Consider the following 24,449-nt stretch of genomic DNA (forward strand, 5'->3'; position numbering starts at 1 on the left):
TAAATCGCCGACTTAATAAAGAAAAAACTCTCGGTGTCGGGATAAAGATTTGATATACCAATCAAATACTTACATAAACTCATAAATTTGGTTCTTTGGTTCTTTTTCGCTTTTCTTGTTTACTAATCTGCGACTGCCAGTCCCTAACTGTCTCGGTAAAACGCTTGAATTACTTTTCTACTTTTAAGCGTTATAGTGATCGGAGAAAGGGCGCATTCGAAGTGTTTGTATATTCACATGTTAGGCCTAGGCCAAGTAGGTAGGTAAACGTACGTGTTTTATAAGTGATGAAGATGTATGCTATTCTTGTGGAATGTCAAGTTTAATTTATGTGCATGACAGGTAACTTGCTTGTAGACCCAGGTCAGTTACACATTCAGTAACTCGGTATATTGCATACAGTGTAACCTGGATAAACCGGTCATTATCTTAATTGACATCTGAACTGACATCTCATTCTCAGTTTATCTATCTCTGACAACGTCCTTTAACTGGCTTGTCTGTTTTGTCTTCACGGTTAGAATTACTTCCTTGTCCCGCATTTACTATTTGAAATAATTTGTAATCCAACAAATATTAACATTTACACACCATAATAAATGGCAAAAAGGGCCATAATAATATTTTAATTAGTGACCATTGACCATAGACCATTTATCATTTGAATTAAAGATTATATACCAGGTGGAATATTCAAGGAAATATTCTACATGTACTGATTACTTACCATTTATTGTTTTTTTTTTCTTTTGACTAATTGTAGTCTGATGTTTCTCTTCTGGAGATGTTTGAATCGACAATGGTCACAACAAGCTTGGAGACAATGTCACACATTTCATCCTGTGCCTTCCAATGTCCAGCCCCGCCCCGAGTCTGTAGCTGCTGTCATAGACAAGTGGACACACCAGTTGGAGACTGAGAATGTTCCCGAGTCCAGGGAATCTGTCCAGCTTATTGTAGCAAATGTATTAGGGCAGAAAATGGTAAGGTTATTAGAATGTTGTTAGATTATTACACTATATAAAATTTCCCCTCAAGGAATGAATTTCCCTCTGGCCTAAAATTCCCCTGAAGATTTAAAAATTCCCCATTTGAAACTAAAAAATTACTGTTTTTGTAACACAATTTCCCCTGTGACTTATTTTTCATCAATAAATTAACTAAGAGCGCTTCATAGAATTTGTCTCTGTCCAGTTGGCATTCATAATGGCTCTCTGTCCAGTTGGCATTCATAATGGCTATGAACGCTAACTGAAAGACGTTAAGTGCTTAATAGTACCGTGCATTCCATTTGTGGATTTGTACCAGTTATATCAATATGGATCTGCTTTACATGTATATCAAATAATGAAACTTGCAGTAACAGCAGAACTGTACCATTACAAGTGGTTTGTTTCGAGAAGCGACACATACCACTTGTATCCAAGATAGCAGCCCTGAGATTTTTCATTTGTCATTGAAATGTTTTCTTTGTTGAAAACAAGACAGAGAGCATTTACAAATGTATATTTGATGAAATTACATGAATTATTTATTTCAATGTATGGCGAAACTATTTAGGGATTACTTTTATGTCCATTTTATTTTAACACAGAAAACACTTAGCTTTTATATTCGAAGAATATCTTTCATATGGGTGCCAACATCATGGAAAAATCCAAACACGTTCCTGTAGGTGGTACCGTATCAATTCAGTACAACTGGTACAAATCCACAAATGGAACATATGGCCTGGTAAATTCTAGTAAACATAGGTAAATCCTACAAATCACTACTAGTCATAGAGTTATAGAGTCATGGATTATAAACAAATTTGGCCAGAAGCATCCTTGGGGGAATATGAACAGAGTTTGTGTATATCTTGGTCACTCACCCAACCCCCAGGGTAGGAGTGGTGGGCTCAATATATATGGAAATAAGAGGTAAATCTAAAACAATCATTGAGGAAATAAACACTGAATCTGTACTCAGAAAATATTATGGCATAACAAACCAGGTGATCGATACATGCCCTCTGGGCCTCATGTTTCCATTTTCTCCTGTTTTTAGATCCATGGTGTGTCAATGGACACTATCCTTTGTAAAGCCCAGTTAACCAGGATTGATGAAATGTGTAGAAAGCAACGCAAAAGGTAACTTTTCTGCATGAATCACTAAACATTCATCATAAGATGATTTTCTAAATACAAAATTTCCATTTGTATTGTTATCTGTAATATTATCTTTCAGTCATTGTTAGCTTCCCATATAGCAGGTGTCTTTTTAGCTTTTTATATGCTAAATGTGGGGTGTTATCCAGCCAGAATCAATTTTTCCTTTAAGCAACTTCTTCTCAAATATCAAGAGGTTTAGAGACCTGGGCCCAGTTGTTCAGAAGATGATTAGGCTAATGACAATTTTCAACTCAAAGTAAATTCATTTCTGGTAAATCAAATTTTACAAAATTTTATAAGAATTTCAAGAACTCCATTCTTTACTTACTTGCAGAGTTTAGTGAAGAACTGATATAATCACAATTGTTGGAGTAAATAAGAAATGAAAATTTCACTAATAATGCAATCAGACTAATTCAATTCAACCATAGACTCTTTTCTGTAGACTCATCTGTAAATTCACAAGATAAAAATTGTAAAAAAAAAAAAATGCTTTTGACTAATCCATATCTCTGAAACACTTCTTGGTGTCAGCTAGATTTTAGTATATCCTTGTTGTATAGGGACCATACATCATGTGCATTATAATTAACTTTGGTACGTTATCACACAGAATGCCTGTGCAGTACATTATTGAGGAGTGGGATTTCCATGACCTTACACTGAAGATGAGGTCACCTGTGTTCATCCCTAGACCTGAGACAGAGGTAAACTATATGATCCACACTGAACATATATATCCAGACTGAGCTTAGATATCCAGACTGAGCTTTGATATCCAGAGTGAACTTAGGCTTATACAAAATGAACATAGATGTCCAGAGACTGAACTTTGATATCCAGACTAGGACTAGATCCAGACTGAACTTTGATATCCAGACTGAGACTTTGATATCAAGGCTGAACTTAGATATATCCGGACTAAACTTAGATATCCAATTTGAAGTTAGGTATCAAGACGAGGATGTTAAGGAAAATCAAACATCCTAAGATGTTAATCATAAAGATGACATTGGGAAAAAATCTTTATAGTTAGCTTCACAAATGATTTACAATATGAATTAGAATAATCAAACAGTGTTTCTATATTATTGAAAACTTTTTAATACTAATACAAAAAACATTTTACCAGGAGCTTGCCCAGCTTGCTTGCAATGACATCATGAACAAGATTAATGAGCAGGACCCTGGATCAACACCTACAAGGATACTGGAGTTAGGATGTGGCAGTGGTGCAATATCTGTTTATCTGCTGAACAAATTACATCAGGTACAAAACATCAGAATACTGTATTTGACCCAAAAAGCACCCCATCCCAATAAGCACCCCTTCCTCTTTTTGAGCTTCAATTTCACTTACTTCGAATTAAATCCAGACTGAAAATATGAAGAGCTGTGTTAGTTTTCTTACTGATTTCTTTTGCAAATTGATTTATGGCTTACTTTGTAGAACAATTTTATGAAAAGTCCAAAATTTATTTCTATTAGTTGCCCCCTGATTTGCCTCAAATTTTTGAGAGCCCTTGGCGCTAATTGGGTCGAATACGGTAATTGGCAAAGGTGATGAGTTTTCTCTGGTCAGATATTAATTACTACACAGATGAAGTAAATCATAAGTTGCATTTTAATATATCTTAAACTACTACCACAAATCCATCATGTTCAAAATTTAAGGCCATTGTGCTATGAATTAAGCAGACTATTCATAGTAAAGGTAGAATAACTGAAGCGTAAATAAGATTTTTCCAAATATTCTTTTTTTGCTGATGTCTTTTGAACCCACTGTAGTGATAAAACTTATTTTTAGATTTTAGATGACATAATATAAACAGTCACCAATGATGTATCATAGTTTAGGAGAGAAGACAGTTCTATAGGCCATTTTATTCCCTATAGAAAATCTGTCCAATGTAACATGTAGCTTATTACATCTGTATGTATACACATGATCAGCATGAGATATGAGATCCCTTGTTTCAGACTGAAGTGGTAGCTGTAGATAGGAGTAAGGAAGCCTGTGAGTTAACTAAAGAGAATGCTGTAAATACTGGTGTACACACAAGACTCACCACACTCAACATGGACTACTCTCAACCGGGTAAGGTAGCTTGGTTTCATAGGATTGAACGATTTAGGGTTTTTCTAAGTGCTCGGTCAGATTTGGAGAGCAAATAACACTTTAATTTCGTTAAGTCTAGATACCATATTTGAACTAAAAAGGGCACCTCTCCTAATAAAGGATAAATAATACTATATAATTCTTTTATTTACAGATGGCTAAATTTCACATATTTGCCTGATTAATACATGTGAATTTTGCAGTGCAATGGACAGATTGACAAATATATATGCAATTGTACGTTGTACAGTATGTGTATTTTATATTTTTAGGTTATCTGACCCGAAGGGTTTGAATGACCTATAGTCATCATGCTTAGTCTGTCGTCATGCGCCATCCACTATGCATAAACTTTTCACATTTTGAACTTCTTCAGTTCTACCAATGCTGAAACTTGCATGAAATGATCCTGACATGGTCCAGATAAATGAGTTGTTATCTTTTGGCTTGATTTCGAAATCCAAGATTAGCTGCAACAGCCGCCATCTTGGAAAACACATTTTGAACTTCTTCTCAAGTTCTACCGGTGTGATTTGGCTGAAACTTGCTTGAAATAATCCTGATATGATCTTGACCAAAATGTTGTAATATCTCTGGTTGATCCCAGATCGAAGATGGCTACCATGACACCATATCTTATTAATTTCCTTTACGGCTATTGCCAAGGTATTCAGATGACCATTAAGGCCCTTGGGCCGCTTGTTCAACAAGGAGAGGGCTTTTTTAGCTGTTGTCTTATCATCAAACAGTAAAATATTCTGAAATGGAAAATGTTCCCATGTGTGATATTGCTATGTATGAATCTGTACTTCAAAATTCTTACAAATATACCAGTACTACTGGTGCTGTGCTAAGCTGTATTTTGTGTTTTAGACTCCTTGTCAACGTTGAAGTCACATGGTCTGTATAACCTTGTCATCGCCAATCCTCCATATGTACGCACTGAGGATATAAACAACATGGAAATCGAGTTGACTCGGTAAGTTTGCACAGATCAGGTTGGGAAAAACAAATCCATACTTCAATTTGGCTATGATAGGCTAGTTTGCATATAATATGCAAGTTGGTGGTTTTCCCCGACCTGTAGATACTTTAAAAGACAGACAGAACAAGTTCAAACCATGTATCACATTGAACATCTTTTTCAATTTCATATTTCTTGTATAAGTAATCTTATTGTAGCATTAAATTGCACTAAAAATTTTGCACAAAAATATAATTGTGCTAACGACATTTTCCGCAAGTATTTAATTAAAACATTGTTGTGCTAATTTGTTAAAAATCTTTGTTATTTGACACAAAAATTTGGTTGTGCCAAATTAAGTAACGGCAGTTAATTGAGAGTACATGTATGTAGTGTTATAACATCAAGTTAGATTTTACTATTTTTTGTGTTTTTGCTTTTTTTTCTAAGATATGAAGATCCACATGCCTTTGATGGTGGCAAAGATGGACTAGATTATGTTAGAATAATACTATCCATGTCAACACAATTACTTAAACCCAAAGGGTAAGTGTAGATGTACAAAGTACTGTAATTATTAATATAAACTTATTGCATTAAGTTTTAATCAACCAACTTGTATAGAATGTAGGATCTTTAAACTTATTGTTATGAAAGTTATCAATTAAGCATTAAAAAACTAATTTTTGTAGAGTTTGTTTCTGTTAAACATTTCTGAAATTAATTACCCTTTTATCATTGTCAGATCAAAAAGGTCATATTTTAAAATTCAATGAAAAACATACTGGGTAATATTCAAATTAAAAGTGATTCTTACAATTTATGGTCATACTATTAGATGAGCAAGTACAATCAAATTAAAGCCTTCAGTTTAATGCTAACTTTGTTTTAGTTCCCTGTGGCTGGAGGTAGGACTAGGTCATTGTGATATGATCAAGTCAGAGGTCAAAGGTCAATTACCGGGACTCCGTTTCTGTTCCGCAACTTTCAAGACTTCACAAACAGGTAGCAACAATATATTTGTTAGCACAACCTTCCAGATTTAACATTAGGTTCACAACCTTCCAGATTTAACATTATGTTCACAACCTTCCAGATTTAACATTAGATTCACAACCTTCCAGATTTATCAATAGGTTCACAACCTTCCAGATTTATCAATAGGTTCACAACCTTCCAGATTTATCATTAGATTCACAACCTTTCAGATTTATTAGCCCACTATCATCAGATGGTGGGCTATTCAAATCGCTCTGCATCCGTGGTCCGTCGTCCGCCATCCGGCGTCCGTCCGTAAACAATGCTTGTTATCACTATTTCTTAAAAACTGCTGCAGGGATTTTGTTCAAACTTCACATGGAGGGTCCCCTTGGTCCATATTTGTGCCATACAGATTTTGAGGCTGATAGGAAAAACAAGATGGCCGCCAGGCGACACATCATCTTGGATTTTGATAGTTTAAGGTTTGATATCCCTATTTATCAAAAAGTGCTGAAGGGATCTTTCTCAAATTTAATATGTAAGTTCCCCTAGGGCCCTTGTTGTGCATATTGCATTTTTGACCAATCGGTGAACAAGATGGCCGCCAGGCCGCCATCTTGGATTTTGATAGTTAAAGTTTGTTATGGCTATTTCTCAGATAGTACTGAAGGGATCTGTCTCAAATTTCATATGTAGGTTCCCCTAGGGACCTAGTTGTGCACATTGCATTTTGGGACCGATCGGTCAACAAGATGGCTGCCAGGCAGCCATCTTGGATTTTGTTATTCAAAGTTTGTTATGGCTATTTCTCAGATAGTACTGAAGGGATCTGTCTCAAAATTCATATGTAGGTTCCCCTAGGGCGCTAGTTGTGCATATTGTAATTTGGGACCGATCGGTCAACAAGATTGCTGCCAGGCAGCCATCTTGGATTTTTATATTCAAAGTTTGTTATCGCTATTTCTCAGAAAGTATTGAATGGATCTTTCTCAAATTTCACATGTAGGTTCCCCTAGGGCCCTAGTTGTGCATATTGTGATTTGGGACCGATTGATCAATAAGATGGCCGCCAAGGAGTCATCTTGGATTTTTAGGTCATCTGACCCGAAGGGTCAGGATGACCTATAGTCGTCATGTTTCGTCCGTCGTCGTCCACCGTGCGCCGTCGTCCGCCATGCGCCGTGCGTTAACTTTTCACATTTTGAACTTCTTCTCAAGTTCTACTGGTGCGATTAGGCTGAAACTTGCATGAAATGATCCTGACATGGTCCCGACAAAGTGTTGTTATTTTTCGGGTCGATCCGAAATCCAAGATGGCCGCCACAGCCGCCATCTTGAAAACACATTTTGAACTTCTTCTCAAGTTCTACCGGTGCGATTTGGCTGAAACTTGCATGAAATGATCCTGACATGGTCCCGACAAAGTGTTGTTATTTTTCGGGTCGATCCGAAATCCAAGATGGCCGCCACAGCCGCCATCTTGAAAACACATTTTGAACTTCTTCTCAAGTTCTACCAGTGAGATTTGGCTGAAACTTGCATGAAATGATCCTGACATGGTCCCGACAAAGTGTTAATATTTTTCGGGTCGATCCATAATCCAAGATGGCCGCCACAGCCGCCATCTTGAAAACACATTTTGAGTTTCTTCTCAAGTTCTACCGGTGCGATTTGGCTGAAACTTGCATGAAATGATCCTGACATGAACCCGACAAAGTGTTGTTATTTTTCGGGTCGATCTGAAATCCAATATGGCCGCCACACCAGCCGCCATCTTGAAAACCCATTTTGAACTTCTTCTCAAGTTCAACGGTGCGATTTGGCTGAAACTTGATGAAATGATCCTGACATGACCGACAAAGGTTGTTATTTTCGGTCGATCCGAAATCCAAGAATCTTGAAAACACATTTTGATTTCTGCTAAGTTCTACGTGCGATTTGGCTCTGCATGAAATGATCTGACATGAACCCACAAAGTGTTGTTATTTTTCGGTCTCGAAATCCAAGATGGCCGCCACAGCCGCCATCTTGAAAACACATTTTGAGTTTCTGCTCAAGTTCTACCGGTGCGATTTGGCTGAAACTTGCATGAAATGATCCTGACATGAACCCGACAAAGTGTTGTTATTTTTCGGGTCGATCTGAAATCCAATATGGCCGCACCAGCCGCCATCTTGAAAACCCATTTTGAACTTCTTCTCAAGTTCTACCTGTTGGATTTGGCTGAAACTTGTATGAAATGATCATGACATGATCCTGACAAAATGTTGTTATTTTTCGGGTCCATCAGAAATCCAAGATGACCGCCACAGGCGCCATCTTGAAAAACCATTTTGAACTTCTTCTTAAGTTCAACCAGTGCGATTTGGCTGAAACTTGCATGAAATAATCCTGACATGGTCCCGACAAAGTGTTGTTATTGTTCGGATCGATCCGAAATCCAAGATGGCCTTCCGAAATCCAAGATGGCTGCCACACCGCCATCTTAAAAACACATTTTGATCTTCTTCTCAAGTTCTACCAGTGCGATTTGGCTGAAACTTGCATGAAATGATCCTGACATGGTCCCGACAAAGTGTTGTTACATCTCTGGTTGATCCAAAATCGAAGATGGCTACCATGACACTATATCTAATTAATTTCCTACATGTAAAGGCCCTTTGTCCTCTTGTTTGAAATAAAATTTGTTGAAAGAAATTGAAAATGATCCTGACATGGTCCTGACAAAGTGACACCATATGAAAATTATTTTACTATTGCCAAGGTAGTCAGATGACCGTTAAGGCCCTTTGGGCCTCTTGTGATAATTGAAGTTTGTTACCGCTATTTCTCAAAAGGTACTGAAGCGATCTGTCTCAAATTTTATATGTACCGTAGTATGTTTGAAAAAGTTTAAAAAGTAGAGAAAAGATCCATCTTTCCTTTGTCAGATATAGATCATTCTTTGGTGGGCGCCAAGATCCCTCTGGGATCTCTTGTCATTAGGTTCACGACCTTCCAAATTTACCATTGGGTTCACAACCTTCCAGATTTATCAATAGGTTCACAACCTTCCTGATTTATCAATAGGTTCACAACCTTCCAGATTTATCAATAGGTTCACAACCTTCCAGATTTATCAATAGGTTCACAACCTTCCAGATTTATCAATAGGTTCACAACCTTCCAGATTTATCAATGGGTTCACAACCTTCCAGATTTATCAATAGGTTCACAACCTTCCAAATTTATCCAGATTCACAACTTTCCAGATTTATCAAATGTTCACAACCTTCCAGATTCATCAATAGGTTCTGAGTTCTGTCCCCTAGCCGAGACACACCAAAGTCTATAAAAGTGGTAGTTTCTGCTCCTGCTTTGTGCCCAGAAACGACTACGTTGCGGCACGCAAAACTCTTCAATTCAATTCTCCTGCTAAGCGCTCAGCATAACGGGACTGAAACCAACTGGTTCGCCCGTTGTCAGTATAATGTGGCCGGGTGGGTTGTATTGCTTGGTGTCTTCAGCAATAAGCTTCAGTGATACAGCACTATAAAAAGGGCAACAGTTCCACTATACAAGAAGACACGACATGAATATACCTGGTACCGAAGTCTCCCAAAACACGCACTTCCCACACATACACACAACACACTGCATACATAGGAGGCCGTCCTTACATGACCTTGGCTGTTAATAGGACGTTAATTAATCAAACAAACAAACAACCTTCCAGATTTATCCAGATTTATCTTATGTTCACAATCTTCCAGATTTTTTCATTTGTTACCAAATTATAGCCATGACAAAAGACAATCTGGTAAAAAATTTTACTTTGTTTTACCAAATTTTAACTTTCTTTTACCAAATTTTAACTGTTTTACCAGTACATGTAATAATGTATTGCAATACTTTATACCAATTAACTCTTTCTTGTTTAATAATAATTGCATTGCGCAACACAAATATTGTAGGAGTAACTAATACATGTCCATACACTTTTTAGGGGTAATCAACAAATTTTAATGAGTGTTTTACCTGTAAACACATCTTAACTGTAGCACTGTTTCGTGTTATTTCAGAGATCGCTTTTGTGTGCTGAGAACTTGACTTGCACAAAAGAACAGAACCTGATATGAAACCCTCCAGAGAACCATCAATGATGCGTCTATGTCACCATTACTCTGGTATTATGATGTCACTTCCTGGATCACAAAAATACCTCGGAGTCGAAAGTTCTGAGCAAGATCAGAAGAAAGTGTCAAGGTTTGGGCTTGTACAAGCCATTGTTGGTGCATATCTTCACAAGTCGATATTGTGAAGTGGAACCTCTCTGATTCTAGACTGATAAGTGTTGACTGTAGATAGGGAGTATAAATCTGAAATATGATGGAATGAACAGACGACATCTGCTTCTTCTGCATTTCCATTTTGGAACAAATACAAGCAGAACATGGCAGACAGTGACCATATTAAATTGACAATTGAAGCGTTTCTGCTAAGCAACTTGTACATTCAATATTTGAAAGGGAGAGGGAAAAGATGAGAAAATCAGAAAAAAGTTTTCTTTTTCCATTGTCAGACATAACGGTAGATCATTTTTTGGTCATGTTTGGTGGGTGTCAAGATCTCTGGGATCTCTTGTTGATGTACTGTAATATTGAGATTCTTCAGAATGTAGGTTGTTGTAGTAATGTGATAAAAAGTATTTTGAAATATGAAATTTTATTAAACTTGTCTTGAAGTTGTAATTTTGGCTCATCCAGACTCACAAAACTGAAAACTTTTCAAGACTCATTTCATAAAATCTCTTATAAAATGAACACTGATTAACATCCTATATATTTTCTCTCAATTATTGGCATCCCAAGTGGCATAAAAGTGTAATTCAAACATTTCAACAACTATGGCACTAATTAAAACAATACAACCTGTATCCTATTAACATTTTATTTTCTTTTGATCAATACAAAAGAGTTTCACTCACAGAATTTTCAATTAGAATATGAACGTGCAGTGCTGAATATTCAAGTGATGTATGTTGACCTTGAGAACTTTGTGTGTTATCAACAATATTTTACTCCAGCAACTCATTTTCTGGAGAACCTAGTGATGTAATAATGAACTACTCTAGCTTATTTAAAATTGAAGAAATTCACTTTCGTCTATAAATGTTAATGAGTTAGCCCTTTCTATGGTTGTTGCTGGCAATAAATAGTTTCTCCTCAGTTCTCATTTGTCAAAGTATTGAAACATTCGAATGTAGTAAAACTGTTACAGAACCTTTAGTTCCTACAGTAGAAACTAGTGTTCAGTATATAACAATAGCAAAGTCATGTTTCTCAAAACAGAAATGATGAAGTGTCGATGGACAGATGATGAGAAGTAGCACTATGATATGTAACACAGGAAGAGATCAGATATCTTTGATGACATCTTCAAGTTCCTCCTTGGTAAACATGTGGAATTTCTTCTGTGGCGTTATTGTTCCCATCTGCAAAATTAATGTAAAATATCTTAATCTTGTCCCCAGGATGGTTACAGGAGTAAATCAACCTATTGTTACAGCGACTATAATCACATTTTTATGTCTAACAAGCATATCAATGTGATTTAATTTTGCGATCTAGAGTCACATGATTGTAGCTTACCTGTGCTTAAAACATTTTTGTGGCAATTTGCAATTTCTTACGAAATACATGAAACTTAATGGTACACCAATTTAAGTTGGTTTACAGTTATACAATCAAACAGTTCATTTTAAAAGAAATCCTTACTGAGCTTTAATTTTCACACCAAAATGTGACATCTTCGAAAATCAGAACTACCAAGTACAAAGGACTATGTATGGTTGGGCCCCTTTTGGCTCCCAAATCCATGAAGTTTTCAAAACTGTTATCTAGCGATTCATTTGTAGTATTTCAAATATTTAGTTCATCCCTTATTCAACTATAATGACTGTTTTCTTATTTTGCAGATATAGTTGCCATGGTAACCATCCAAAATATGCATAAATTATGAAAATGTGGAAATTTGGACAATTTTGGCCATTTTTTTAAAAGTTTTTGTCTATGAAACTAGGCATTTAGAGTACATCCTTGAACAAACATAATAATTACTGAGAATATGTATGTATGTAATATATCTTTAAGAGAAGTTTGTTTAATGATGCGCTCTACGGTTTCTAAAACAAAACTTTCACAAAAAAGGACAAAATTGTCAAAATTTTCACATTTTCATAATTTATGCATATTCCCAGTGGTTACCATGGCAACTGAAGCTGCAAAATTAGAAAAAGATCATTACAGTTCATTTAGGGATGTACTAAATAACTCAAATCCAACAATTTAAATACTAAATATTTGTTTAGAAAATTTGACGGAATTGGGGGCCATTAAGGGCCCAAAGTCGTTTTGACAGCAAATAAGTAAAGTTTCATATAGAGACAATAGTGTCAGATCGAAAACAGTTCAAAGAAGAGACAATAGTGTCAGATCGAAAACAGTTCAAAGAAGATTAAATTGCAAACATGCAAAAACTCAAAGTTATCTAATTTATATTTCAATACAAAAAAATATGTCTATCGGTATTTATCAATCTAGATTGACCATCTTACTACGATGTTTCTTGTAGTTTGCTCTATGGTACTGACCTCAACATTGGAGGAGTTTAGTTTCTCCTCCATCACCTGTTTAAGAATGGTCAAGGCATTTTTACAAGCCTCCTTTAGAGTCATCGACTGAAACAAAAACACAAACTTTAGAGTTTAACTGAGAGGTGTAGCATTGTCGAAATACGTGTACTTCAAAAAGAATTCTGTATATCCAAAACAAGAGGCCCCCTAGGCCTTAACGGTCACCTGAGTTATGAAACAAAAGAAACACTAAGCTCATTGCATAAAAAAGGTAATAAAAATAATAATGGTTCTGTAATCCTCAGCAAAGGGACAGATATTTTGGCATGCCAGCAGACGAAAAGCTTCATGCAGACTAGCCAAAACCTTTCATTTAGGTCGAGTTATTCCTATCTCTTTGAAAGACACTGATATTAAGATTCTATCCATCTTTCATGAAACTGTTCTATAGACAGTAATATCAAAATCTCTGTTAAGTATGTAAGATTGATAAGTCCAATGTTATCACCAACATCTGTCGTGTTTTACCTTGTGGTATACATCCTGAAGAGCTTGCTGTGCTCCCTCAGACCCAGACCCTATGGCCTTGGCATCGTACTGGATAAACGTCCCGGATGGATCTATGTGGTATCTATAAGAAAGAATAAAATGTGAACATGCATTCATTAGATTTTCTTTAAGCGTGATGTGTATAAAATAACCTCGAATCTAGATTACAGTTACACACTGCCATGGAACTTGAAACCAGATACAACAAAGCATATTGTTATACAAAATTTCTGGGGACAAAATTTACTTTATAGCCACAGTTCGTTATATATGTACATTTAAGGTAATAGAAACCTAGACGAGGAATGAACAAAAATATATGTTACATGTGTAAATATCTTTTACTGTAGCTTCATCAGCAGAGTAGTACTCCTGAAGGGCTCAAGTTTCAATAATTTACTGAACTAAATTCATAAATATCACTCATTTAGGATTTTTTTTTTTAATATATATTGTTTTTGATATTACAAGTTCTTTATAAAATAAAAGTTGCAGATCAAAAGTGGATTAGAAATCTTACAGTTGTGGTCCTTTATGGTCGATTCCAGCAAACATTAAGGCAACTCCAAATGGTCGACTCTGCAATAGGAAGCACACAAACGAATAATAGCTATTATCATAGTAAGGCCAAAATAAATAATATGTCTGTTTAGGGTTACCCGATCGACCCTAATTTTTTACCCCCGGCCCTAATTTTTTCTCTCTCCACTTTTCAACAATTTTTTTTTTAAAAGTCGGGATTTCGATTTCGGACTCGGTTCCGGCCATTATTTTAGAGTGAAAGACACTAATAGAAACAAAAATCCTCCCGACCTACTGACCCTATTTTTTTTTGCCAATGTAACCCTCAACAGACATATTATTTTTTTTGGTCTAATAAGGAATTTATTACTACTATGGACTGACCATATTTTATCACCAGCATATATTTTTTTCATGTACTAGTATACACTGTATATGAAATACTATGGCACCACTGTTTTATAAATATACATGGTGAATTGTCAATACACGGCGTATATATACGGCGTATATATATTACTTGGCATGTTAAGTAAAGGGTCACAAATTTTGAGAGCTGTGCAATCTTAACCAAACCATTTGAGCATGATTTTTATAATGATTCATTATCAACAGTATCCCATTCATTGATACAAAATGATTCCTGACCAGAAAATGGGACATTTATCAAACTACAGACATGCAACAAGGCATACCCCTAATTTCAAAGTGAAAGCATGTATGGTGCTGAAAAGTCGATTTCATTTAAAAGTGATCATTTAATTATCAGAACAAGGACAAATAATGGTCGAATGGACATTTAAAAACTTAAATGGTATATATATACTATCTATATTTTCGCTTCATATATTTCTTTTTTTTCTTATGCCTCAAAGAAGTGACCTTTACTTATTTGGCTGTGTAGATATACCAGTATATGCAATACATGATAGAATGAAAATATCATGGTAATGATATCTTTAATACAATAAGCATTGTTATAATAAAGTATTTTATTTGCAAAATAAAGAGTGAAGGTATTCCATCTTCACATAATACAGAGTGAAGGTATTCCATCTTTGCATGATGTAACATCATGACGTAATAATTAATATATGTTTGTAAGAACAGATAAATCTGTCATATGCAATGTAGGAATAGTTACAGAATTACTAACCATGGCTCCAGGATCAGCGTCATCATCCCCAAACTGTAGGGCAAGATTGCTCACAGCTTGGGTGACACTTTCCACTGACATCTTCTCATTGTAGGTAAACCAGTGGTTCTGACAACGTAAAATGTAAATCATTATCAACTGCTGCTCAAAATTAGTAACATGGACAGTTGTTATCAGTAATTAGTTAACATAAACTAAAGGTTTAATTGAGGTTTCCATGTCTGCAATTTAATATTAAAAAAAACTTCAACAGACTATCAGTAGTTTAAACTCAGACATAAGTTTACAGCAAGATAGATCTTAAATCAGAAACAACAGATTAATATGTATTTCTGGCACATCTCTTCCACTTCAATCAAATTTCAATTAAAATTTGCTATAAGTATTTTAGGAAGTTATTATCTTGTAAAATCATAACAAAAAGTTCTGCCATGTTACCTGAGCTTCAACTCTGGCTTTATCAATCAATGTCCGAGAGTCTGCAATTAGTCCGCTCATAGCACAACCTTCAAACAGATTATCATATCTGCGATAAACACTTATAAATATAAACTTTATTTTACATTGATTGAGAAACAAGTTATACAACTTATGTAAATCACTCTCAATGGCCCAGATGTAAGCATGCAAGGGGTCTTAGTGTGGGAGGAAACCGGAGTGCCCGGAGAAAACCCACGTGATCAGGTAGGTAACCCATAACCTTTTCAAGTCCGTCCCAGGGATCGAACCCCAGCCGGCTAGGTAAAGCGAGCAGCTTAACCACTACACCACCCGCTAATTAACACTTGCTCTGGCATGAAACATCCTCTGTAAAGTCTATGTCCATTTCATCATGCTTTCTTTGTAAAATCAAACCCTTCCTTTATCATGTTCATAATATATGCCAGAGCTTTACAGACAATCTTCATAATGCGCACATTATGAGATGATTGTCTACAAAGCTCTGACATCTATATATAGATCATAGATTCCATAAGAAGATAGTTTAATGCTTATAATTATTAAGTCATGTTGGGGGCTTTTAACCAATGATGATATATTCCACAAGATCCATGGTTGTGATCAGTTGACATAACCATGTAGTGATGTCATAATGGAAATAATTCACGTACCACCTGATACCCGATAATGTTTGTGTGGGAGTATTGTTTCTATTGGTGATGGAATGACGTCAAGCGATGACTTCCCGTGCTAACGTAATTTCAACGGGAAGATCACAAATAGTTTCGTTCAATCACCACTGGAGATACTGGTCCTGCATAAACAATATCGGGTATCACTTGGTACATGAAATTGTCCCATTAGTCATTTTTGGGTGTCATTTATATCCACATAGACTTTATTTTGATGTGGTTAGTTTATATAATAGAAATGACCATTGAATGTAAATATAAAAGAATTCACATACCTATGTGATCATCTACTTCCATTACTTTTTCTATACTCGATGTTTCAATTAAAGGGGAGGTAACTCTTTTCTCAACTGCCAATACAACACCTTCGCTTGTTTGAATACCAATAGCAGTGGATCCCAACTGCAAATGAAAATCATTATTAATTATCAAAATTAATAAAATCCACATTATATTTTAAAAAATCTGTTTTAAAGTGAGTTGAATCATTCAAAACATTGCATATGTCTTCAAAAATTATTTAATTACTGTTTCAAGAAAAAAAAGACCTGCAATAGTGTCCTCATTTTTGCAAATTTATTCTCTCAAATAAACAATTAAAATGATTTCATTAAAACTTGTCAAAACATAGATACATTTCATTTGCAATACAGATTTTATAACAAAGACGCATACAGTAGTCATATTTTTGAGAACTTCAAATAGTACTTACTTATAATTACCAGCCGTATTTGACATATTAATTGTCCCATATATACCTTTTCGAGGTCTCAATTTCACTAACCTTGAATTACAGTGTAAAATATTAATGCAGACTGGAAATAATAAAACTATGTAGGTTTTTTTATTTAATTTTTCTGCAAATAATTTATTGCTTAATACATGTACTTTGTACAATAATGTGAAAGGATATAGTCGAGATTTGGTCCTTTTTAGTGTTTCCTTTTCTATAGATAAGTACCCTGGGCACTACCCCGAGATACTCTGGCCCTGAGCCCAAGGTACTCTGGCCCTGACACCAGACTTAGACATTATGACAGATAGATGTCTGGTGTAGCGGAAGGTACTCTGACCCTGACACCAGACTAAGACATAATGACAGATAGATGTCTGGTGCACGGCATGACTGGTCCAATACCAAACGGTGTCGATGAATTCCAGCTTTTGATATGGTAGTGCACTCTGGCCCTACACCAGACATCTATCTGTCATAATGTCAAAGTCTGGTTTCAGGGTCAGTGCACTCTGGACCTACACCCTAAACCAGACATCTATCTGTCATAATGTCAAAGTCTGGTTTCAGGGTCAGTGCACTCTGGACCTACACCCTAAACCAGACATCTATCTGTCATAATGTCAAAGTCTGGTTTCAGGGTCAGTGTACTCTGGACCTACACCCTACACCAGACATCTGTCTTTCATAATGTCAAAGTCTGGTTTCAGGGTCAGTGCACGCTGGACCTACACCAGACATCTAGCGTCTAAGCCTGGTGTCAGGTCCAGAGTATCTCGGGCTACACCAAACATCTAGTGTCTAAGTCTGGTGTCGGATCCAGAGTATCTCAAGCTATACCAGATATCTAGTGTCTAAGCCTGGTGTCAGGGTCATTGCACTCTTGCCCTTCACCAGACATCTAGTGTCGAAGTCTGTGTCAGGGTCATTGCACTCTTGCCCTTCACCAGACATCTAGTGTCTAAGTCTGGTGTCAGGGTCATTGCACTCTTGCCCTTCACCAGACATCTAGTGTCTAAGTTTGGTGTCAGGGTCAGTGCATTCTGGCCCTACACCAGACATTTAGTGTCTAAGTCTTGTGTCCGTGTCAGTGCATTCTGGCCCTACACCAGACATCTAGTGTCTAAGTCTTGTGTCCGTGTCAGTGCATTCTGGCCCTACACCAGATATCTAGTGTCTAAGTCTTTTTTCAGGGTCATTGCACTCTGGCCCTATACCAGACATCTAGTGTCTAAGTCTGGTGTCAGGGCCAGAGTATCTCGTGCTACCTGGGCACCAATTTGGTCATACCATATATACAGAAATCCTTATTTAGAAAAAGCATGTCTTAAATATTACAGTCTTATGCCTATGGTTTACCTTGATAGCTTCTATAGCATATTCAACCTGGAAGAGTCGTCCTTCTGGGGAAAAGGTGTTGACTCCCCTGTCATACTCGGAACGGGTCAGAAACATTTTGAATTCTGAAAAGTAAAAAGAATGGTTAAAATTTAATACTACTTTTGTATATTAAAAAATAAATACTTTTTTTCGTATTAAGCATTAATGTCACTTTTCAATATGGTACAGGTATGAAAAAATATAGTGAACCAGTTAGTGCAAAAGTTTACAAACAAATTTGCTTTGATGACCCTTGAGCAGGTGGCCATGGTGGAGAAGTCCAGGTTTGTCTATTAAAGAGTACCTGGAGAAATCACATCAGATCCAATGTAAGTAAAGATAACAAGACATTAGGCTTGTTACGTCGCAACATGTCATCTTGCTCCAAACAAGTAAAAGTACAAACATACTGTACCCTTGTAAGACCTATTATCGAGTATGCCTCTTCATGTTGGGACCCACACTCTACATTATGCTAGATATTATGCTGCTAGAGTAGAGTCTGTTCAATGATGGGCTCCTTAACAACTACAGGTCTAGGAGCCTGGCTGTGTAACATGTATTATTCAATCTCTGAACTGGGAGCCACTTTCACAACATAGTGCCAAAGCCAGGCTCACCATGTTATACAAAATTGTAAACAAACAGCTAGCAATTGACATGGTCAAGATGCACTGACATATTACCACATGCCCTCCACCCCTGGGTCGCGAGTTCCAATCCCATGTGGGGCAGTTGCCAGGTACTGACCACTGGTCGGTGGTTTTTATCCAGGTACTCCGGCTTTCCTCCACCAACAAACCTGGCCCGTCCTTAAATGACCCTGGCTGTTAAACTAATAAAGCTAGCAATTTGCAATAACACCAACAGAGTACCTTACTATGGCCGACGGGAGAACCAGGGGAGCACACAGGTTCCAACAAATCAATGCTGTTACGTCAGAATATAAACACTCCTTCTTTCCTCAAACTTTACATGGAATCTGTTACCTTCTGACACTGCTTGTTCCCACGATTTAAATGCATTTAAATTTAAAATCAGCTGTCTCAAGCTTCAACCCCTATCTCTACTGAACCCTCTTTTCATTCATTGTACTTTAACAATTTTATCATCTTACATCCAGGATAAATAAATAAACACTACCACCTCCACAAACATTTGAACCCTCTCCAACACAATGTCAATTGTATCCTACCTTTAGAGCTCTGAAACTTCAACAGAAGTATAGACGTACAGATAAGGCTAAAATAGCTAGCTCATAAGGCTAAAATTCTTAAAAATAGTAGCCATAATATAATGCTATAATGTATAATAGCAGCTGTATAAGGCTATAAGAGCTACAGTTATATAAATAGAAGCATTCCAAATTTAATTTTAGCAGAAAAGGTTTCTGTGTCTTGTGATGGACATGCAACAAACAGGTCCTTCTTCGAATTCTCTTCCTTGGTTTACGTGCGTGAGCGCCTTCAAAAATGACGATTACGCCACAGCAAGGACATATATGAGAAGGATAAGTTGAACTGGGTTTTGGGGAAGTACAAGACAGGAGCTTTTGTGTTTGTGCACTGACCGTGATGTTTGGCGACGACTGATTTTCCTTTGATAATCGGCGGCCGACACAGCCTTTAATGTATACGTACGCTTGTGGGTGCGAGGGGTTACTGTCTTACTTTCTGAAGCGAGCCATCATTTCATGAGCTGTCGTATTTTTTAAACAAAAATTTAAGATATAATCTCTAAATCTTCCGTCCTTAAAGCAAGTAATTAACGTTGTGAAATTTAATAAACTTTACATTGGTGTTTCGTTTGACTCGATAAGACAAGTATTTGTTGAGAAAAACAGTTTTTATTCCTGGTTCATAGGCGTCTCGCGTGGTGTTTAGTAATGTAAAGAGACAGTCACGAATCCTTCTCACTCATAAATCCTTTGTCACGGTGATCTGTAGGGGTGCAAGCGTGTGAAGGAATTAATTTGTGTTTTTTTTTTAATTTTTTTTTTCGGTCCGGTAGCACCACTTAATCAGATTTGGCTAAATAGTGCTACCGGACCTGACAAAGACATGGAGCATGTAAATATTCATTCATAACTCTCGCTTTTTGTCATAAACCTTTTCTGCTAAAATGATGTGAAACGCTACTGTTTATATAGCTATATCTAGCTCGTATATACTTAAACGTCTATAATATTTGTTTATTATATTAACAGCCAAATTTAGAATTATCCCGACCTGTTTAGATGAAACAAACTATCGTACTAACGTTACGCTTGCAACTACTTGTTCAAAGTCTAATTGTTAAGGGGTTTAAATAGAGACATTTTTGCTGAAGATGGAATATTCGATTATCAACTTTTCATATATGCGCATTGTGCCAAAGACCATATTCGAAAACTTTCAATAAAGCATCAAATCGAGCACAAACCTTACCTAAAACCTCCAAATAGTCACAAACATGCCAGTCACCGGCTACTCTGTTTCTTTTTGACGCTTGGAGTTACCCCACAAACTACCACTCACGTTAAGCGTTGGTAGTCCTAAATTATACGACACAATAATGTTAAAACCAACATATATAATTCCGGAAATAAATTGAAGTTGATTTCTTTACAGACAACCACAACATCAGAAATTTAAGATATTTCCGAAGATTGCAGGAAATTTTGAGTTAGGAATATTACAACAAGGATTACGTCCTTGATTACAGTTAGTAAATAATTCGAAATTATTTTTCCCGATCGCATGCAAATGAGGGTTCAGTAAAGCAGAAACACTGTAAGCTTATATGTTTCTGGGTACAGTACAGTACAAGTTGAACGAAATAATATTGATAACGAAATTTTTTCTCTGACTGCAGTCGAGTCTCTGCGAAGACTAAGCCCTTATTTGTACTGGGTCGAACTACTAAAAATCTAAACGTAACTAATACATGTTATATAATTCTGAAGGGAGAGGGCTTCATACAAGTGGGAAAGCTTAAAGATGCTCCACCGCCTGCCAAATGGTATTTTTTCACTATCACAAACAGGAGCAGACGATTTAGTATTTTTCTTCATTGACAAAAGTTACTTAATTGAAAAGTTTGAGCATCTAATTTTACTTCAAGTAAAAAATATGAAATATATGATTAATTGCATTCCGAAAAAATTACATTGCACTAGTCTACATCCTATAATATGGAATGAAGTACTAATTGCGCATGCATGCACCAATGGCAAAATAGATTATTTTATATTATTTTTTGTGCCAATTAGACATACATTTACACGATTAAACACCAATTATTGTTCAAATGATGAATATCATTTATGCCCTGTCGGCGATGGTCATCTTTAAGTGTTGGTTTGGAATGTTTTTAATATTCTCTTCCTTGGATTCGGTGACTGGGAATAACGTCATCCAAAATTGATACCAATACACGCAGATTTCTCTTATATGACATTAGTTGCTTTGTGTGCTTCACTTTTTTCTGTTTTGTTTTGAAAAAGAGCATACAAACTTTATTTTTAAGCTTTATTTTGTTATTACCGTGTTTTTTACTGTTGGAACGATTAATAACATGTGTCGAAATTTCTAGTTTTGTCACATGATGTGTAAAAATTGTAAAAGTGTTTTCACAACAGTGGTCTACGCTAATTGAGTACCTCCGTCAGACCACGTAATGACTTGTGTGATATTTAATTGATTTAAATTCAGTTTTCTGTAGCATTCACCTAAGCCTATATTGTTCCAATGTGGTGTATATGTCATAAGACCACAATCAATTATTTTTAATGATTGTAAAAAAATCAATGTATCAATCAAGTTACAAGATACTTGAATCTAGTAACAGTTTTAGTAAAAATCAAGATGTAAATAACGCTATACAAAAAGCAATTTGCACGTAATTAATTTTAAAAAAACCCACTGTTATAATACAAATAGTAATTGTCGCACGGCCACATTTCTAGGGATTGACACATTTCAGACAGAGTTATCGATTTCAAAGTTATGTTTCAGAGAAAATAACAGGAATAGTTGCGTAAATCTAAACGTAATTATCAATAAATGTTGCATCTTTGGTATCACCACTGAGAAATGAGGTAAACTTTATCAAAACAAATATTTTAGGTATCTTCTCAATTAGGGTATCAATTTGGATACAGTATGAATTTGGGTACAATGACAATGATGAAAAAGAAAGAAATTATGGCATCCAAACGCAATATCATTGCATGCGAACAAAATAATACACGTGTAATAGTGCGCGTGAACGCAATAAAATAACATATCAGATATTATTTTGTTTGCACGCCATATTATTTCGCTTACATCACGCACATTGGCATTGCGTTTTCGCACGCAATATTCGTTTTCTATGCAGCCATCGTGTAAAAACGTACCACGGCCAGATATATGCCTCTAGGGACTATTAGCCAATCGTAAAAACATATCGATAAAAATGAAGTAGGAAAAATTAAATGTTACGAAGAATTTGAAAATATCTATAATATTTATTTCTCTGTATAAAGATTGCTTATAAAATAAGTGTTGCGGTAAAAATGAGATACGCATACTCGTATATACAGCTCTATAACAAAATGTATAGCATGATATAATATTCAAATATTGATTTGTTGATAATAACCATATATATATATATATATACGGTAACAATCTATGTGTTTATCATTTAAAAACAGGTAACACAGAATGAAATGTTAATTGATTTGGAATTTTACATTTGGTCAATAAAGAGTTTCGCTGTTCAAATCGACTGTATATTTAGGATTGTAAATTCATGTAATCTGTAAGTTCTTTGGTAATCTTTGGAAGTTTCTTGATTCCGGATGGCAGCAGATCATTTTGATGGAGGATTTTTCTGATGGTAAACCTGGCTAAATGCTTGAGCATAGATGGGTCCTTGTAGCAGTTGTCAGGCATATATGAACACGCCTCTCTCTTCAAGAAATAGATATCCTTATCTTTTCTTCGCAGATCTGCCACCGTCTCGCCATCAAAACTGACATTTAGTCTTGGAATTGCCCTCAGACAATATTGCAAACATTCCTGTATAATATTTATGGGTGCAGATATCTTTAGAGGCCCTCCAAGAGCTCCGACTACTAGCTGGTGACTTCCAAGAATTTCTAGTAGTTTGTCCAGTGGTGGTCCCATTGGAGTCGCGCCATGTTGGAGCAGAACGAGTACCACTTTTGGTTTCAGATTTTCACAAGCCTGGTACATGCATGTCTGTCCTACAAAATTCTCAGGAGGGGGGTTGGCTGACATTGACATCGTAGGATGGCCCGTTGGAAGATCAAAATAGTGTACAGTATTTTTTCGTAGCAGCTCCTTGTAAACTACCCGCGATGGCCCTAAGAATATTTTATCGCCAAGATTTTCTCTTGTCAAGGTCACCTTGAACCCCGCACAATGACCTACAACATACATCGACTTGGCAATCGCTTCATTTTGCAGTGTTGGGTCTTCGTAATGCAATAGATCTCTCATAAAGAGACCCAAGTCTATTCCATGGCTAAATTTTAACATCTCCGTTAAGATGCTGCGGATTTGTACCCTATCCATCGACTGATACTGGTAACATAAGCCAAGGGCAAGATGAAGACCCAGCCATGATAATTGAATTTGGTCAGGTTTGTTGTTGTACTTCCGAGAATATGCAATGATATCTCGAATGGCCTTCTTCAGTGTAATCTCTTTTTTGTCGATCCTATCACAATACTTGTATCCAATCAGCTCACATCTTCCTTCGCTTGTGCTGAATCCTCCTTGAGTCTTTTCCAGCAACTCATCAAACGTGTTCTTCTCAGGCTTTAAACACGGACAGAAACTCATCGCTACAATTTTGAATGTTACTTGAACCCCGAAAGTAAAAAAGCTCCTCCCATAGATGCTACCCTCTGGGGCGAAAAGCGGAAGTTGACGACGTTGCTACACAACGAAATGTGTGACGTCACAAATGAATGACGTCGCAACAATTACATGTAGGGTGATTGTAGCATACATATTTACATAGTCTGTCGAAAGGTATCAATTAGCTAAATAGGTCACTGTACATGGATCTGTAAATTAGTTAGTTTATATATCTCGGTTGGTCTTTTAAACATCGGCATCGGCTCGCCAAAGTGTTTATTGCGTTCATCTTTA

The 24,449-nt window shown here is 36.3% G+C and overlaps 2 protein-coding genes across 2 annotated transcripts; one reads left to right on the forward strand and one right to left on the reverse strand.

Moving 5' to 3' along the window:
* Nucleotides 1-249: 249 nt before the first annotated feature.
* Nucleotides 250-11,132, forward strand: LOC138336004 (MTRF1L release factor glutamine methyltransferase-like). Its single transcript, XM_069285261.1, is given in 11 exon segments — nt 250-342; nt 764-983; nt 2,050-2,132; nt 2,767-2,860; nt 3,286-3,423; nt 4,134-4,251; nt 5,146-5,251; nt 5,687-5,782; nt 6,129-6,222; nt 6,225-6,241; nt 10,279-11,132. Coding segments are annotated over 11 exon segments (1,023 nt in total). The 5' UTR covers nt 250-313; the 3' UTR covers nt 10,307-11,132.
* Nucleotides 11,133-20,877, reverse strand: LOC138336005 (proteasome subunit alpha type-5-like). The gene is made up of 9 exons (XM_069285262.1): nt 20,730-20,877; nt 18,283-18,386; nt 16,466-16,592; nt 15,496-15,563; nt 15,058-15,165; nt 13,900-13,958; nt 13,359-13,461; nt 12,849-12,935; nt 11,133-11,690 (listed from the first exon to the last, which is right to left on the reverse strand). The coding sequence occupies exons 2-9, from the start codon at nt 18,376-18,378 to the stop codon at nt 11,613-11,615; spliced, it is 726 nt and encodes a 241-aa protein (XP_069141363.1). The 5' UTR covers nt 18,379-18,386; nt 20,730-20,877; the 3' UTR covers nt 11,133-11,612.
* Between the last annotated feature and the right edge of the window lie 3,572 nt (nt 20,878-24,449).

This window comes from Argopecten irradians, chromosome 12 (genome assembly GCF_041381155.1).
Source record: "Argopecten irradians isolate NY chromosome 12, Ai_NY, whole genome shotgun sequence".
NCBI classification, from domain to species: domain Eukaryota; kingdom Metazoa; phylum Mollusca; class Bivalvia; order Pectinida; family Pectinidae; genus Argopecten; species Argopecten irradians.

Bases quoted from the DNA above. Each gene is read 5' to 3' on its own strand.
- LOC138336005 (XM_069285262.1), bottom strand. From the start codon at position 18,378: ATGTTTCTGACCCGTTCCGAGTATGACAGGGGAGTCAACACCTTTTCC. The intron at 15,166-15,495 runs GTAACATGGCAG...TTACGTTGTCAG, and splicing joins AAGCCAGAGTTGAAGCTCAG to AACCACTGGTTTACCTACAA. The intron at 11,691-12,848 runs GTCAGTACCATA...TTAATTTTGCAG, and splicing joins TAAACTCCTCCAATGTTGAG to ATGGGAACAATAACGCCACA.